General features: G+C 33.3%; 3 protein-coding genes across 3 annotated transcripts in view; all 3 read right to left on the minus strand.

Moving 5' to 3' along the window:
• Positions 1-18,285, minus strand: part of LOC136975339 (sialin-like) — a 56,919-nt gene that overhangs the window by 26,668 nt on the left and 11,966 nt on the right. The gene's annotated exons all lie outside the window — the stretch shown is intronic.
• Positions 3,378-4,943, minus strand: LOC136975338 (uncharacterized). Its single transcript, XM_067270393.1, has 6 exons — positions 4,635-4,943; positions 4,390-4,564; positions 3,962-4,075; positions 3,838-3,876; positions 3,706-3,747; positions 3,378-3,635 (listed from the first exon to the last, which is right to left on the minus strand). Exons 1-6 carry the CDS (start codon positions 4,801-4,803, stop codon positions 3,383-3,385), a joined length of 792 nt encoding a protein of 263 aa, XP_067126494.1. The 5' UTR covers positions 4,804-4,943; the 3' UTR covers positions 3,378-3,382.
• LOC136975340 (vesicular glutamate transporter 2-like) lies at positions 7,497-11,607 on the minus strand. Its single transcript, XM_067270395.1, has 3 exons — positions 11,457-11,607; positions 7,992-8,077; positions 7,497-7,914 (listed from the first exon to the last, which is right to left on the minus strand). Exons 1-3 carry the CDS (start codon positions 11,533-11,535, stop codon positions 7,765-7,767), a joined length of 315 nt encoding a protein of 104 aa, XP_067126496.1. The 5' UTR covers positions 11,536-11,607; the 3' UTR covers positions 7,497-7,764.

The raw sequence follows: 18,285 nt of genomic DNA on the forward strand, positions 1-18,285 counted from the left end.
ATGATTGAAATTTGGCAGCACGAGTGGCCGGATAACATCTCCAGGAGCTTCCTTCCATGCATCGAGCGACATCTCCACAGTTAGTGATTTAGTCCAAACTTTCAGGTGACTAAAGCCTGGACTCCACATTACCCGAAAACAAAAACTCAGAAACAGAACTGAAACATACAGAGTTTTCGTTTCAGTTATGTTTTCGTTTTAACTTGACTCCACTAGCACCGAAATGAACTTTACGTGGAAATGCGCCATCTGTTGATTAGTTCGGCAATTGTCGTAAAGTTACAAACATGGACGACACTATGGATTTTGCCATGCTTTCTCTTCATTTTTTAACATTGCAATTGTTGATGCATTCGAAACCTCGCCGAAATCATCGTTTCTGGATGAGGAAAATATTCCGCGACAGAGAGAAATATGGATTTAATTCTTCCCTCGTTAGAGAGTTGAGGTTTCGGGATCAAGAATTTTACTTCGAGTAAATATGCAATTTAACTATTATATTTATCATGTGTTGAATAGTATGTGTACATATATTAATATTAAAATAATATTCCGTTCAGTTTTATGCGGATGACTCCGGATGTGTTCGATAGTATATTGGAGAAGGTTTCTCCCTTGATAGAGAAGAGAGACACGTTTTGGCGCAAAAGCATATCATCAAATGAAAGATTGGCTTTAACTTTAAGGTAAATAGCCCATACGTTGTTATTATTTAATCTGATATTTGCCAACATTTAGAATAAAGTCACAAAAGTTTCCATATGACATACCCTTGTAATTGCTTTAAATTTAATAATTGTTCTGTTATTGATGATTTCTAGCACAAACACTGCTTTTATATTTTTCATTTAGGAGATATAGTTAATTTTTTAAAATATTTATTTTAACCTATTGCAGTAGCTTACTAAAATTACTACTACCTTAATTTTTTCTGTGTATATTCTGACAAAAAACTATTTTACAGGTTTCTAGCAACTGGAGAAACCTACCGAAGTCTGAGCTTTTCATTTCGAATTGGAAGGCAGACTGTACGGAAAATTATACCGGAAACATGTAAAGCCATTTGGAAATGTTTCCAGAAAGAATATATGGCATTTCCATCAACTCCGGCAGATTGGAAAAATATTTCTGATGGTTTTGAAAAAAGATGGCAACTACCTCACTGCTGCGGTATTATTGATGGAAAACATGTTGTTCGAGAGTGTCCAAAGAATACCGGTAGTCTGAATTATAATTATAAGGGAACTTTTAGTACGGTCTTACTAGCCATATCTGATGCACATTATCGCTTTCTAATGATTGATTATGGGCATTATGGTAGTGAATCAGACGGTGGAATACTAAGAAAAAGTGTATTTGGTCAGCATCTGATCAATGGAAAGTTAACCTTTCCAAAAGCAGATGCTTTGCCAAATTCAAATACACTGTTCCCTTATTTTATAATTGGGGATGAAGCCTTTCCTTTAAGGCACAATTTGTTGCGTCCTTATCCCAGACATTCTGAGTTTAGTCACTGTGAAAAAATTTACAATTACAGATTAAGCAGAGGCCGGCGTGTTGTGGAGAATGCTTTTGGTATACTAGCAGCACGATTTCGTATCTTAAGGAGACCATTAAATTATGATGACGAATCAGTCAAAAGCATGGTGCTTGCTAGTTGCGTTCTCCACAATATGCTTATTCAGAAATCTGCAGCATATTGCCCAAATGGATATGCTGATTATGAAGATTCCGATTATAATCAGAATGAAGGTGTATGGAGATCGGAAAATATAACTCTTGAAAATCTTAAAAAAGTGAGCAGCAATATGTATAATAAAGAGGCAAAAAGTCTCAGGAACATTTATAAAGATTATTTGTGTAATGAGGGAGCTGTACCTTGGCAATTAAAATCAATTCAATCTCAACCTAAAGTATAGTATACTTTATATAGGTTGTATTATTAGTAAATATTACTCCTCTGAGCTAATACAATATATTTTTATTGAATATCCTGTAGCTGTAATGTTCTAAATCTGTTATTTTGTGAAAAAATAAAATTAACAAATCCCAGATACTTGTGTTTGTCTTAATTATATATAGTTTTTAACTTCTTAATGTAGACAACAATTTCTATTATTACAGTGTTACAAAAGTATAAGAACACCACTTAAAAGTCTCTTAAAAATTAATTTGTCATAATAATAATTAAACTTATCATGACTAGGGTGAGATGTCATCATTTTTAACTGTCATGGTGGCTTTTTTTGAATGTTTTATTGAATGTTATATAAATATTTTCAATAATGCTATTCAAAATGTTTTCCAACAAGATAAAAATTATGGGCAAAAAAAGAAAGTCAGGACAGTCTAAATGTTTAACATCCAGGAATGAGAGAGAAGTTTTGAAGCTTATAACTAATAAAAACATGTCAACAAGGCAAGCTACTGCTGAATTACAAATAGATGTATCTCATGCGACTGTTTGGAGAACTTTAAAAAACAATAACAATGTAAAATATTTAAAAATGAAACTGAAAAACCACCTTTAACTGCCAAACACAAATCAATGCATTTAAATTGGACTAAAGACAAGATGGAATGGACTGAATGGCAAGAAACAATGTTTAGTGATGAGAAGTTTAATTTAGATGACCCTGATGGGTTTCTATATTATTGGCATGTTTTAATAAGAGAAAGCAGAGTTGAAGTTAAAATCTGGGTCTGTAATAATTTGGGGTGGTTTTGGAGGTAAAACTGATTTAGTATTTGTTGACAAAAATATGATTACATTTGGTGGGAAACAATATAAATCTGTAAATCAATTGAAAACTGCAATAATGAATACATGGGATGAAATTAAGAATAAACAATTAAAAAACTTAATAAACTCTATGCCTAAAAGAATTTTTCAAGTAATTGTAGCCAAACAGGGTGAAACCAAATATTAAAAGTGCCTAAAATATATTTATACTTTCTAAAATTACATAAAAATGTTATCTATACTTTTGTAACATGTAAAAAGTGAAAGACTGTGATAACTTCTATTATATTATTATTATTAAAAGATAAAACAAATTTCATTTTCCAGCTTTTTAAAAGAATAACAAAAAACTGTTTTCTATAAAAAATTTAAATAAACATTGAAAAATCACAAAATTTGTGTTGTTCCTATACTTTTGTAACAGACTGTATAAAAATTAATAATTTATGCAAGGAACATTATTCAGGAGACATCTGAATTAAATGAAAAAATTTCACATATAAATTTCATACATCTTATGAATCAAATTTATTTAAATAAATTATATAAAGAATAAAATGAAAACTTCATTGAAGTTCAATTTAAATCAACTGCTTATATTGAAACATCCTTTATTAAAAACACTATATACAATAATTATTAAAAATCATTATCAGCCTTTTCTTTTTCTTGCATTAGCAATTCAATGCCATGAATTGCCTCTCGTCTGTTTCTGGGATTCAAGTTTCTCAATCTGGCATCAAGGTATTCACAAAACCTTGATACGAGATCTGGTTGTTTCTCTTGTTTTGCTTTTTTTAAAAAATACTCTGATATATTTTTTGTCGTCTCTTCCAAGTCATTTAATATACCTTTTTCTTTTCTAGATTTTTCGAAATTACTCTTGCTTGAACTGAAAAATTAGATTCATCAGCACACATATTATAGGCCTACAACTAATTATATATTCAATATAATCATACCTTGGTGTATTAAAAACATCAGGATTTTCTGTAGGTGAAATGCTGAAAATAATTTATAATAATCAGTTGTTTAAAAACTTATAATACATTATATAGGTTTATTATATTTAAATTAGTTCAAAGTGTACATACTTTTGCATTTGAGTTTCGCTCATTGGAATATCTTCATTACTAAAAATAAGTGTCTTATTTAAGTATACCAATAATAATTTTTTTCACATATACTTATTATGCTTTATAATTATTTATTACTTACTTTGATTGAGTGAGTGACATGCAGGATACTATCTCAATATTATTTTCTAGACTATTTTCATCTTCGTGTATTAAATTTGAAATTTCCCTTAATGGGGACATATTGTTAACTGAACTGTAGAAAAAAATAATAAATTCTAAATTGAAAACAAATCAGGTAGATAGTAGTTTAAATTTTAGTCAAAAAACATAATATTAATGAAAGAATAATAATCCCTGCAGCTATATTTTATAACTAAAAGCATTTATTTTAAATTATTGTATTTTTTTTGTTAGATTTTCTTAAAAATGCGTTTTTAAGGGGTATTTTCTTCACGGCAATTTTTGTGATAGATATTTGATTTAATATTCCGATAAAATCGTCTCTAGATAGACTACTAAATATCTACGTATCATCAATTAATGAAACTGTGACATTAATAAACTTACCTTGCACATTCACTAATACAATCTCTTAGGACGCTATCCATGAGATCATATAAATGCCACGTGGTTTTATATATGTCTCTTGTCCCACTACCACTGGCTAAACTCTCTCGAATTTTTTTTCTCTCCCTGTTATAACGATCCCTCTGCACCTTCCACTTTTGTTCTGCTTCACTTCCTATTTAAAACATTTTATAATTAAACGATTGCACTTTACGAGTTCAATGCAGTATATCAAACTTTCTTACCATTCAATCCAAATTTCACGCCAATCGCCGTCCATATCGTGTGTTTCAACCCTATATCTTTAAACTCTCTACATTTCTTGTCGTATAAACACCTGTACTTTCTGACTTCTTCAATAAATAATTCCAAATCTACTTGCTTTCTCATTCTCTTAGCTAAACTTTCCGCCATTATGACTATTTCAAACTACACGTGACAAATTCACGTGACTACGCGTCACAAATCCTTGCGTTGTTATTGGTTGCAGCACGACAGAAACGCGGAACGAAAACGGAAAAGTTAAATAATTTTTAACTCTGCTTTCAGTCTTGTTTCTGTCCAACAGAACGTTCCAAAACCGGAAGTTTCGTCAGTTTGGCATTCAGTTTTACGATTACGTCGCGGATTACGGTAATGTGGAGTCCAGGCTTAACTTTTTCAAAGGACACAGCTTAGAGGGAACATTGGTTCAAGTGTAATGTTTCGTTTTTCCATGATAAATTTTCTTTTTTATTATTAAACTAGCAGATAGGCTCAACGTTGCTCGGGAAAAAGTAACGATAGCGAAGAATAAGACTATTACGTTATAGTCAACTTTACCCGTTTTCACAAAATGCAAGCATTGGGTCCTCCTGTTTTCAGACTAATTATGTAATTTTTAGATTTGTCTAAAAATATGTTTGATTTTTTACAAAAACGAAAAAACCACATATGCGTGTTACATGTCACTTTCCTTTAACAATTTTATTGTTACGTATCACTTACATTGTTACTTAACATTCCCATTGTTGATGGAAGTGTTACTATTTAATTTTGTTCCTCTCCCCCGTGGGTAGGAATTTCAAAAAAGCCCTTTTTAGAGTGCGTTCTCGTGACGTACTTTAACTATGTACCAAATTTCAACTTTCAACTCTTAACTGTTTGGCCTCCTAACATTTCCATTGTTACGTAACACTTTTATTGTTACTTAACTTAACATTTATTACGGAAGTGTCATGAATGTGCTAACACTACCTGCTAGCACATTCATACAGCCGGGTCTACCGCCCGGCGTTGCTCGGGCAAAAGTAACGATAGCGAAGATTAAAATTATTACATTATAATCACAAAAAAAGAGTAATTTTATCAACGAACTAAGTTTTTCTAAAGAAAGGTCGAATTTGAAAATCGAATGTTTTAATATTGTTCGATTTTCATGACGTGTTCTGATTATATCCTTCGATTTTTATTGAATGTTCTAAAGAAGATAGGTCGCGAAAAACCGAACAAATCTGTTTAAATTTGAAAATCGAATATGTTGCAACATATTACTCTTTTTCTTTTTTCTTTCTCTTCCAGCGACCGTAAATCTTGCAGGTCGCTTTCTCTTTTTCTCTATTGTTACTTAACATTTTTATTGTATCTTAAAACTATGGTACTTAAATCTGGTACCCTAACTGTGTACTAAATTTAAACTTTCAACTAATCGTTTTAGCGAATATTAAGATTATTACGTTATAGTCAACCTTACCCGTTTTCACTGAATGAAAGAATTAGGTCCTCCCTGTTTCCAGACTAATTACAGAATTTTTCGATAGGTCTAAAAATATGTTCGATTTCCCGCAAAAACGAAAAAAAACTGCATCTGCACCTTGCATGTCGCTTTCTCTTAACACTTCCATTGTTATGTAACACTTTAAGACTTAATCCTGTCCCTTTCCCTCGTGGGGAGAAATTTCGAAAAATCGCTTCTTAGTGTGTGTTCTCGTAACGTATCCTAACTGTGTACCAAATTTCAACTTTCAACTCCTAACCGTTTGGGCTCTTAACATTTCCATTGTTACGTAACACTTCCATTGTTGACTCTTCAATACTTAACGCTTTCATTATTGACACTTCCATTGTCACTTGACACTTCCATTGTTACTTAACATTTCCGCTGTTGATGGAAGTGTTAAGACTTAATCCTATTCCTCTACCCCGTGGAGAGATATTTCGAAAAATCCCTTCTTAGTGTGCATTCTCGTAACGTACCCTAACTGTGTACCAACTTTCAATTCTCTAAACTCCTAACCGTTTGGGCCCTGCGCTGATTATTATTATTATCAACTCCTCTCGGTAATATATATAGATTAGTTTACTTGACTTTACATTCATCCTCCTGAGAGCCGATTACTAGACTTCGAAGTGACGCTTACCCTCGTGCCTTAACTATCTGCCTCTTGGTTTCATTTTTAGCTCTCTAAATCGGAGGTGTGACTGATAACACACATCTGATGACAGGATCGTACTCTACACACCCGTAAACCAATTTTTGACAGCCCTCAAGCCACTACACAAATCTTACTTGAATATTACTAATTGAGGCACGTTGATAAGTTTATACAATAAGAGATACAGAAAATTCACATCTGTGAAATGTATTCATTCTTTTTATGAATATAACAATTCATTTATTATATATCTATATGAGAAATCGTCTTAATGTTTCCATTTACAAGTTTAAATTAATCTTTTAACAATTATCTAACAAAAATCGCAAATTTTTGTGTGCAGGAGGTGTTAAAATTACAGTATTTTGATAATATATATATAAAACACAACGTATTTTTATATTTAATTAATAAGTAACTGATATCTGATTGATCACCAAAATTAATTGTTAGTCTATAAATGTTAATTTTCATTCTTCAGAGATGATGATAAATTCCGATTAATGTTACATATGGTTTCAAAATGGCGGCTAGTCTTTGATTCCAGCAAATATAAGAAGGGAAACAGTGGGGACGCACGTTCTAACCTAACCTAACCTATTCTAATAATTTTGTTGGTAATAATTATGGTAATTTATTAGGTTAGGTTAGAACATGCGTTCCCACTATTTCCCTTCTTCCATTTGTTAGAATCAGAGACGAGCCGCCATTTTGAAACCATAGGTAACATTAACCTAAATTTCTTTCGGAATGATTAATACAGATGTGATCAATTAGCACAATCCCTCATACTTTTATACACAAATCTGAGGTTCATTTGATTATCAAAAATTAGAAGCAAAGGTATGACAGGGTGGTGCCAGTATAGTTGACATAAGCAATCTTGCATGCCTGTGATTCTAACAACACTAAAAACAAATTTTTTTTATCATTCCGAATAAGATTTGATTTATATTCATGATTAATTGTTATTTTGTTTCTTCTTCTCTGTATTAATGGTAGCCCAAGGTTGAACTTCTGCAGTAGCTCCAAATATAAATATTACACCACCCAGAAAATAAGCGAGAGATGCCATGTAGAATACGTAGTTCCATAAAACCATATCTCCTGCCTTATATAAAAATATAAATACACAAATTTAGCATAAGTCATATAAATATAAATTTTAATTAAGAACTTTTAACTTACGTTTTTATCTAGTATAACTCCAGCGATGTAAGGGGATAGTATACCTGCAGCATTACATAAACCATATGTCAATCCGAAAAGAACACCTAAGAATTTTTTAAATTTAAATTATGTTTTAACTATCAAATAAAACATTTTCTCTTAACAAAGTAAATTAATTCCATTTTTCAAAATACAATTTTACTCACTAAAGGAATAAAATAGAAATTATGCTCAATAAGAAAACTATTACGAATAAGAGATTGTAATAGAATTAAACAAATTTAATAAATGAAAATGTAATCAAAATATTAAGTTCGACTTTTCTCTGCTGTCATTGTGTAATCTTGAGAAAGGTTTTACATATAAGAGATCCAAGACCATAACTATAACAGTTTATGAGCAGAAGACTCTGATTATCTATATAAGAATGTTTGATAAAAACCAGAAGTGACGTTATTTCAATTCAAACATTTTCCCCCTGAATGGAGGCAGATAGACGACAGACATGACACTGTTAATAGTAGGAAAAGTATGATGTACAGGGGAAAGTCACTAGTAATTAGAGCTGAAGAATATAAAAAATTAAAAATTGCAGCCCAGCATTGTGACAATGTGAAAATAAACAATTGCTCGTTATATAGTCTGTGTTACCTCCTTTTACTGTAAATATTGTTTACGATAGAAATATATTATTAATTACTTTAAGATATGCTTTTATTTACTTATCGAAGTGTGACTGTATGTAATTTCTGTAATTCTATTTATTCTAGTAATGTTGTAATTACGATATTTATGGCAGCAGTAGTATAGGGTTGATAGACTCTGGAATAATTTGTTAAAAGTTTAACAAGTTATAACTTTTATTCCAGAGTCAATCATCATTTTGCCGGAAAGACATCGAGCAGGGGCAAAAACACGATGGATTTTAGAATAATTCCAGAATCGATGAATGGATTTTGCGATAACTACCATCCTAGAAACTATCATAAGGGTCAAAACCACACCTAGTTTTTTAGCCCCTTCGGATATACTTCACCGCGAGATTTGAACGATCGATTCTAAAATAAAATCGTATTTTTAGGCGTCATTATAGCAGAATCAAACATACATACATACATACACACACACACACATATACATACACACACATTTATATATATATATGAGAACTAATAACTGTACGAATCATCTTTTAATCTAAGTGGTTGACAAAATATTATTTTTATATTTATAAGAGAATTAACATTTATTTATAAGAGAACTTTACGAATATATATATAAAAGAGACACGGTGTTTTTGTTTAAATAATCAACACAATTCTCTCTTTCTTTCTCTTGGGCAACTAGCCTTTTTGAGACAGTATAAGATGCTTGGCCATCAAAGGTGGTCAAGAGCCCTGTGGTAATCGATGCTGATGATAGTGTGTTTGTTCTTGGTCCAAGCATTGTGGATCGTGCCCTTAACACAAAATGCAGCATCAGTGGTGGATCTTCCAGATCGGAATCCGAACTGGTATGGATGCAGTTTACCCTTTGCTATATAAGTGCTATTGAATGCGATTTATCAGAAGCCAATCAAGAAGTTTCTGCATCACAGTGAAGAGACTTATTGGTCTATAGTGGTCTGGTCTGTCTGGGTACGTCTTCTACAGTATCAGCTTTATGTTCCCAATCTTCCAGTCATTTGGGAACTAGCCAGAAATGAGTCCAGGTGTTAAGGATGTAAACAAATGCCAGGGGGTCCTCTTTGAAACCCTTTTTAATCATTTCAGCGATCCCATCAACTCCTGCCTAATTTTATTTGCAAGAGACCTGATCGCCTTCCCCACCTCTCTAAATGTGAACAGTTTGTCGTTGTCTGTTTGGATATCAGAGCTTGTACTGGAGCAAATCTTTTTGAGAGTTTTGGTGTTGCCAACCTCGGTGTCTTGAGGGAAATAGTAGTTTAGAATATTTTCGAAATTCGTTTCTGTGTCAAGATCGGTAGTATTTTCAGTGTTGTCATTTATTTTCATAAGGTCAGGGAGAGAAGTGCTTTTCTGTTTGCTGAAAACAAGGTGGTAAGGGAGGTCCCAAGGTCCGTTTTTGTTGGACTGCGTGCAAAAGTTTCTCCAAGAATTAGTGCAGACTTTATTAATTTGTTTTTTATAGTACTTCAGACAGTTCTTGTATTGAAATTTAAGGAGGTCTCTTTCCTCTCCGTTTGTTGTTTTCATAAATTTTTTCTAAGCCCATTCACTTTCCTTTTACGCGTGGAAAGCGCCTTTGTCTATCAGTGAGTGTTTGTCGTTTTGTCATCTTTATATGCAAAGCTTTCTCGATTGCTGTCTTAAGTATATAGGTTAAAAAATTAGCATAATTATCCAATTCCTCGTGGGAGTTGATGGGGAGAAAGTTGTTCATACGCCATATCTTACTAAATTCTTCCCTAAAGATGTCCCAGTTGGTTTGTTTGGTTTGGAAGGAAGGGTCACTGTTGTTCGATTTGAAAATTTTTCTGATCTGTGTGAGAATATACCTGTAGTCGCTTGCCGACTGGCAGAAAAGAGTCTCACAGTTCTCGATGAAATGGGACATATTCTCGGAAACCAGGCAGAAATCTGTTCAGCCTCTGGCATAGGGAGTGAAGAAAGTGGAGTGGGTAGTCATGTTGGTTGATATGAGGTTGAATTTGCCCATAGTATTGGCAATCAACCATCCCCTCCTGTCATCTTTTACATGGAACCAGATCGCTGATTTTCTGTTCAAGTCATCGCAATGACCAGTCTCCTGTTTCTACTTTTCTAATTACCTCCATTAGTTCCATAATGCATTCGTCGTCATTAGCTTCCAGAAAAAGGTATGCGCTGATAAATATAGGATTAGGTTGGTGCAGTATTGCAGTAGTAATCCTGCTCGAGCTAATATGAAGGATCACTGCAATGTCCAAATTTGGGTTGCAGACAACTATGCCGCTTTTTGGCTTGGTATCCTTGCTGCCCGTGAAAATGTTCCAGTATCCGAAACGTACGATAGTATCGTTAATTACGTACGGCTCTTGAATGAGAACCATCTCAATTTTCCTATCGTTCGCAGTTTTAATAAGAAGAGAGCTGGCCGCCTTGCTGTGTTGGGTATTGATCTGTAGAATGTTTAGCAGAGCCTCTGATAATGTATACTTAATTTAGCACATATAAATATTGTTGGTGAAGCTAAGTGCATAATAAAAGAGGACACAAGTTAAACTTCAGAAAAATTACAGTTAAATAAACAATATTTTCTGAGGTATTTAATTGAGATCTTGAGTAAAGCAAAATAAACAAGATTTTTAAAATGATACATATTATTATGATCGATTTTCTGACTTCGCAAGTTCTGCGACATAATTTCCTCCGAACGAACAACTGACTTTGACTTTTAGTTACAATTATTTTCGGAACAAGTTCGATAAATTTCCAGTGAATATCGTATTCTGTAATAAAATTTTAAAACAAAATGACTTACCTGCAAATTCTGGTGCTAAATCAAGCACTATTGCGACATCTCCTGAATTATTAAAGCCGAATAAACCTATTCCAATCATAACACAGATAATAATTTTTGTACTCTCGCAGCCTAGAAATGAAATCGCTAAGATGCATGCTGCCGGGCCAAACATAGCTACAATATAAATATTTAATTATATATTGCCAAAAATTTTAAAATTCAATTTTAAAATTACGATATTGCAGTTTCTTACCAATTGCTTGGGAAAATTTCCTAATATTAGTTATACTTAAATAGTCACGAGATTTCATGAAATCAGCAATAAAACCACAAGTAAATATAATTATAGAATCCAGGCAAAATACTAATGCACTCATTAGTCCATTCTAAAACACGAATAACATACATAAATTTGGTGATATAAGACTTATGTAAAACAATCAACATACTTTTTGGATTGGGAAGTGCTGAATGTTGTTTAAGTATGATGAGAAATTTAGTCACTATTGTATAATAACCGAAACCCCAACAAATTTTCGTCAAAGCTACTATCCATACTGCTCTGGATGTTAAAATTCGTTTCCAGGGTATATTCAACTTCTGTTTTAAGTAAACATGTATTTATGAGAGCTTAGTCAGTAAAGTAGAGTAACAAACGATATTACCGTTTTTCTCGAGGAGATGTTTGCTACGCTTTCGCTAAGAAATGTCAATTCTTTGTCAGATATTCTGGGATGTTGATGAGGTCTGTCATAAATTGTGAACGTAAGACATAAAGAAAGGACAATCCCACATACGCCTGTTGTAAATATATAATATATAATATAAATGATATTGTCACATATTAGCATTGAAGAAAGAATCGTATTATTTATATTCACCAAAAGAATAGAAGCTGGAAGACCATCCTTTATGTTCACAAAGATATCCTGTTGTCATTAAACCAACAACTGTACCGACTTGAGTACCACTAAAAGAAATTGAGGATAATATTGACTTTTCGTTTTCTGGACTCCATCTTCCTAATAGTGCAAATGTTCCGTGAAATACAAGTCCCTGCGATAAAATGACTTTTAATAGGAGGCTGTAAATAAGGTGTGCAATGACAATAAAGAATTTTATTCTTACTTTTAGCTGCATAAGTCGACGCTCAGATAATTAGTACATACTCAGTTGCATACACTGCATACTATCTCAACGATCTAGCCACACAATATATGAGATACGAGAGACAAAGTGGGATCAAATAATGTAAGATAGATCATCAAAAAAGGTGGAGAGTTTAATTGACTACTTCTTTTCGGCACCATAGTGAGATTTGATTGGCATACGTGCGCCGTCGTGACGAGTTGAGTCTAACAACGAAACCATAGAAGTAAATTACTGCCCTATTAAATAATATTCCTGTAGTTGGTGTGTTTCCGGATACACCGTATGAAACACTCCCATAAAGATATGTACAACCAGTAAATTCCTCCGGTTATACATAATAGATAGTAGAGTTTATCCGCGCATATACTAATTATACACCATTAGTAGACAGATTGTTTTCCATTCATTATAGCTAATAGGCATTTATTTCATGTTCACCTGTACATTGTTTGTGGCATTAATCCTAACAAATTGTGTTATATTAATAAAATCGTGTAAATAATAGTAATGAAGTCGGTACGTCAGGCGTTCGAAGACCCACCTGAATTATAACGTAAAAAACGCGGTCGTTGCGTCAAAATATGATAATATAAACCTATCTGCTCTAAACTTAATGGATGACTAATATGTTTTATTAATTTGGGTAACGTAGCGAAATCAATATATCCTTAGTACACGTATTAGAATTAATCGGACTATTCTATGTTTCCCGCGGCATCTCTGCCAATGCAGAATATATAAGAAAAAGTGTAGGCAAAATTAAAGAGTAAAGTAGCTTCTACCTTCCGCAGTCAGAAATAAAATATATGATGTAAAATACAGGTAAAACCTAATTAATAATCGATTGGCCACTGGTGGTGTAGACCTCACATAGTGTATTTGTATATTTTGCCCACTATACCCACATCTCACAACACGCTTTGTCTTAAGCCACAGATATACTCAGTATACAAGGACACTGATTCTTGTCGATTGGGACTTTCAAACTAACAAGAACAACTCCATACATAATTGATCTTCAATATCAGGATTTTTCCGCCTCTTGTGACACCGTCACAAACTAGTATGGTAATAAACCCAATGGCAATAGGAAAGTAATGAAGGATAAACCTAAGGTGCGCTCAGAATCTGCTTAAACAAGAAGCTACGGACGCTAAGAGGCAGAAAATTCAATTGCGGCAACCAGTAGACAGAAAACAATGGACAATCTGTCACTGCTCCACAATTAATTAAGAATTAGATAGACCCATAACTGGAATTACTTTTATAGCGCAAATTATACAATTAACTCTAATTAAAAGTAATTTAAGAGATTTGTTACACTCATATCATATGTACAATAAATAAATAAATATGTGTAAATTTACCCTCAATAATCTATATAATATGAATTTCAATAAAAACTACAATTATCTTAACCAAAAATTATATCCAGATATGTTTAGATATCGAAATGTGTGCTCAAGAATGAAAAAATGGTATCCTATACAGTTTTAATCTTGACAACAATGAAGAAATAATAATCTTAAGAATAAACACACTATCGTAATCGACATAACTTACGTGAACTTATGCAATATAGTGTTTATATGTGCTAAGTGCAACCGAAATATATCATATACACATTACTGGATCATCATATTTAAAAATAAGGTTCATGAATGTATCACAATGTCCTTAAGCTCTATAGTAAGACAGTGGAACCCGGTTACCGAGACATTAATAACCGCTCGTGTGCAATTCCCTTTCGGCTAACTGCATTGTACTCTACCACGCCGAAGAGCGAAATAATGTAGAACCCATAACAGAGAAAGCTTGCAATGCAAAATACGAATAAAGTTATGTTAACCGACCGTTTTATTTGTTAAAAGGTTTATTTCCACGATGAAAAACATAGATACAATCGCGCGTCATAATCAGTTAGAATCTAAGAAAAGTGAAAAAATAATTTAACATATATAAAAGGAATGTTAAGACAGAAGATATAAACATAACAGTCGCAAATACAATATATAATAAAGATTGCCGTCAATCGACAATAGTAAAATCGGCTGCAACGTTATAATTAACCTAGAAGCGCCAAGGCTTATAGTATTATGCAGACAGAGACTCTTGGCAATACAATCTGAACAAACAAGGTTGTAAACAAAATAAAACGTACCTACGGTAACAAATTCTCCACGTGACCCCTGATCTGGCTCTTTGTTTAATCTCTGAAAAGAGAGAACGAAAAGAAGACAACAAATCGCTGGATAAGCGAAATAGAAGGACGACAAGAGCTAAAAATCAGACTAACGTGAGTAAGTGGCTACAAACTCAGACCGAATTGCTACTACAAAAAGATCACAAGAGATCTCGTAAAAGGTCATGAAGACGCATGTACAATCGTTAAAATTCTCTGCCGCGCATACAATCTTGATAGTTTTCATCGGATTAAGCCCCTCGAAGTATCGGTGGCACTGCCGTAAAATTTGCTGTCGTCGTCATCGAACCTCTGCCAGTCATCCAACCCGCTCCAATCACCACTAACCAAACACATCTGCTATCTTGGACACAGCGAAACCCAAATAACATGGTTGCTTCTGGGGCTATATAATGATCAGCTTGCACTATTACTGTTAAGTACAGTCTCGAGTGCAGATGAACTAACAAGAAGTAAATTATTACTTTATAATAAAAACCAACCTTTCAACCACCTCAACCAAACTCTACAGCAAAATATGTGAATTAACGTTCTAACAGATTACAATCGATTGATTCTTACATCTAGATTTATATATATGTATTCTTGTCATACATAGTAGTTTTCCTTCCGACTACCACGCAAACAAACGATATGACAGAAATTTAACGATCCGCGTTATAACACATCGTCCGGTCGTTTTATTAAACTGTATTTCTTCCCTAATAAGTTCGGCATGAGAGGTGGCGTAATATATACTCTCGAGAATGCACAGTAAATATAAGTCTTGTATAAAGTGTCCGCTTACATTACTAAGAGACAAGTAGAGAGATTTTTGTCAAAACTCAAATTATAAGCAAATTTTTTATCCGCCTGGGATTACCCAACCGAAAACGTCGGTTGTAACTCCGGCTTCCTTAGGGTTCCACTGTAATCAGTTTTGTAAACATTTGTCTTAATTGTGCACCTCTAATCTTAATACTTTCATTTGACACATATGGTTAATAAGAATTATAAAAAATTCACTTCAAACATGTTAATTTGCTATTTGTTCTATATTTTTAAAATCAATTATTAGACCAATTATTGTAATCTTTCTTCTTCCTTTAAGAAGTGGACAGTTTTTACAATCATTTAGTTTACTGAAATAATTAATTTCTTTATTAATAATTTTCAGACATTGGGTTTTGTTTCTGTTTGTGTCTAGACTCATTGTCCATCTCCTCACTGGGTGACAAGAATTAAGCGGGTCAAATATATCATTTACTTTCATTGTGAATTCAGCAGTTGCATGAACACTATTAAAGCTTTCTATGCAATTTTCTTTACAAAATATAAAAGCATTACTTACAGATCTACTTAATGTCTGTGCTGCTATATTTACTTTCATTTTTTGTCTCCACCATTCAATATGATATGATTTTAGTTTATTTGAGACACGAAGACCTTCTTTATTCTGTAAGTTATATAACTGAATAAAATATTGCCATTTAATAATTCTCTCATTATTCTCACCTATGTTTAGAACTTTAAAATCAGCCAAAAGATTTCTCATCAATTTCAACATATGAGCAGCATCAAGAAATGCATAAACTATAATTTCTTCTGTTGAAAGGCGATAATTGAAGGGTGATAAGTTCTTCTGAATATTCATTGCTTACACTACCAAAAAAGCTGATGTTTTAAGAAATGATGAAGCAGTCAATTAAAGTTATTTTCTGTCATAGCCTCAGATTTAGAAAGCATTTCACCAAGCCTTTGAATAATGTTTTTTGAATTGACAATCTTATTTGAATTTTTTTTATTAGACTGTCTGCTACATTTAAGTTTCTTATGTAGCTGTTCACATTTCTGTGTTGTTAAAATTAACATTTCATGCACCTTCTTTGGAGATGGCAAACAATATGTGTGATCACGAAAGACTGATACTTCATATTCTATCTTTGCAATTTTTTTACAGGGTTCTGAAATTCGGTCTTTAGATGTTTGTTAAGCCATTTGTTAAGAAGAGATTTGTCAGTGTGTGAAAACCTGACAAAGAAAAAGTTTTATTTTAAATTTCACTATCACAAGAATGAATTTAATTTAGACTAACTTATCATGATATTAACAACTCTAAAATTCATAATTTGATATGTTTAAGGTTTCTATCCAAAACATTTTCAATTATTTAAATTTTTATAAATTAGACAGCGTTTTAAAGTAAGTTCGACACTTTTCGTTTACTTTTATTAAATTAATCTTTAAACATTTTATTAAGCATATACTGTGAGAAAAATTAATAATTATAACTTACTTGTGAAAAGAAATTCCCGAACCTTTCTTGTAACTGTTGGTAGAATTGATGATGGCACAAAAATTTAGCATAATTATTTTATTACGAGACGCTTCGACATCAACAAAGATGATAGATTAAACCACCGAAAATATCATGGCGTCCTTCTCTTCAATCAGCTTCAAAATGTGGCGCTGTAATCACTGCTACTGGCACTTTATTTTATTCTATTGTGAAGACCGGGTTTAACCCGGCCCAAAATTTTTTTTTATTGTTCAAATCCCCTTGTGAGAAATTGGAGAAACGGTCGAAATTCTAAGGATGTGCATCCTTCCGCCGTCGAAACTCATTTCCTTTCCCTCCGGATCCAAACTGAGTCACGGAGATCGAATTATCAGCAATTCACCCACTATCGCGATTGGTGATCGAAGATAACGTGACCTGTAGTATATAAGGGGGGAAAGGCTGATAACGGGATCGCTGAAGGTACGCATGAGACGCCCGCCTTGTAGGATCTGACCCGAGAATCGAGGGCCGAAACTCGAAGCCACTGAAGCCCGCCGACGACGATCCTCCTGCTTACCTCCACGACCGGATGAACCGAGACGATTAGTATTTCGATTACAACCGATATACACTAGGAAGAGGTATGACCCCTAAATTTGTAAACTCTCTCTCCCGCGGTTAGGAACTGGACGCGTTAAATTTTCTTCATTTGTTTGTCTGAATGAATCCTTGTTTGTTTTCATCATGGTCTCCGTTATTTCGAATATCGCCTTAAATTTATCGACGAACTTACACACTTCCTCTACTCGACCTGACAATTAATTACCCAATCCCCACGAGTCCGGATATCATAAACATTTAGCCATCCTTGACATTGGGGTGGGTCTTGCCGACCTGTTCGCCGAAGAAAAAAGAGGCACGACCACGTCCTACCTTTCGGCGTTCCCACACTATTTTGTTGATTAAACCTCATTGTCGCCATTGTTACAATAAGAATCACGTGTCTACTTTCACGTCACAGAAAAGACTTCTCTTTATTGAAGGAATTTTCGCGTAAAAATTTTATCGCGTAAAAGGTAGTCATGTTCTACTCTTATTTCAGTTGTGTTTCAACCAAAATTTCAGAAAAATTTTTACGTTTTATGATAGATTTTACGCCGAATATTGCGCATGTGTGTTCCTGGCCTGACTGAGATTTAGAACAAAATGCGTAATTTCTGTATCTGGTTTCA

This window comes from Centruroides vittatus, unplaced genomic scaffold (assembly GCF_030686945.1).
Source record: "Centruroides vittatus isolate TY-2023 unplaced genomic scaffold, ASM3068694v2 contig_370, whole genome shotgun sequence".
Classification (NCBI taxonomy): Eukaryota; Metazoa; Arthropoda; class Arachnida; order Scorpiones; family Buthidae; genus Centruroides; species Centruroides vittatus.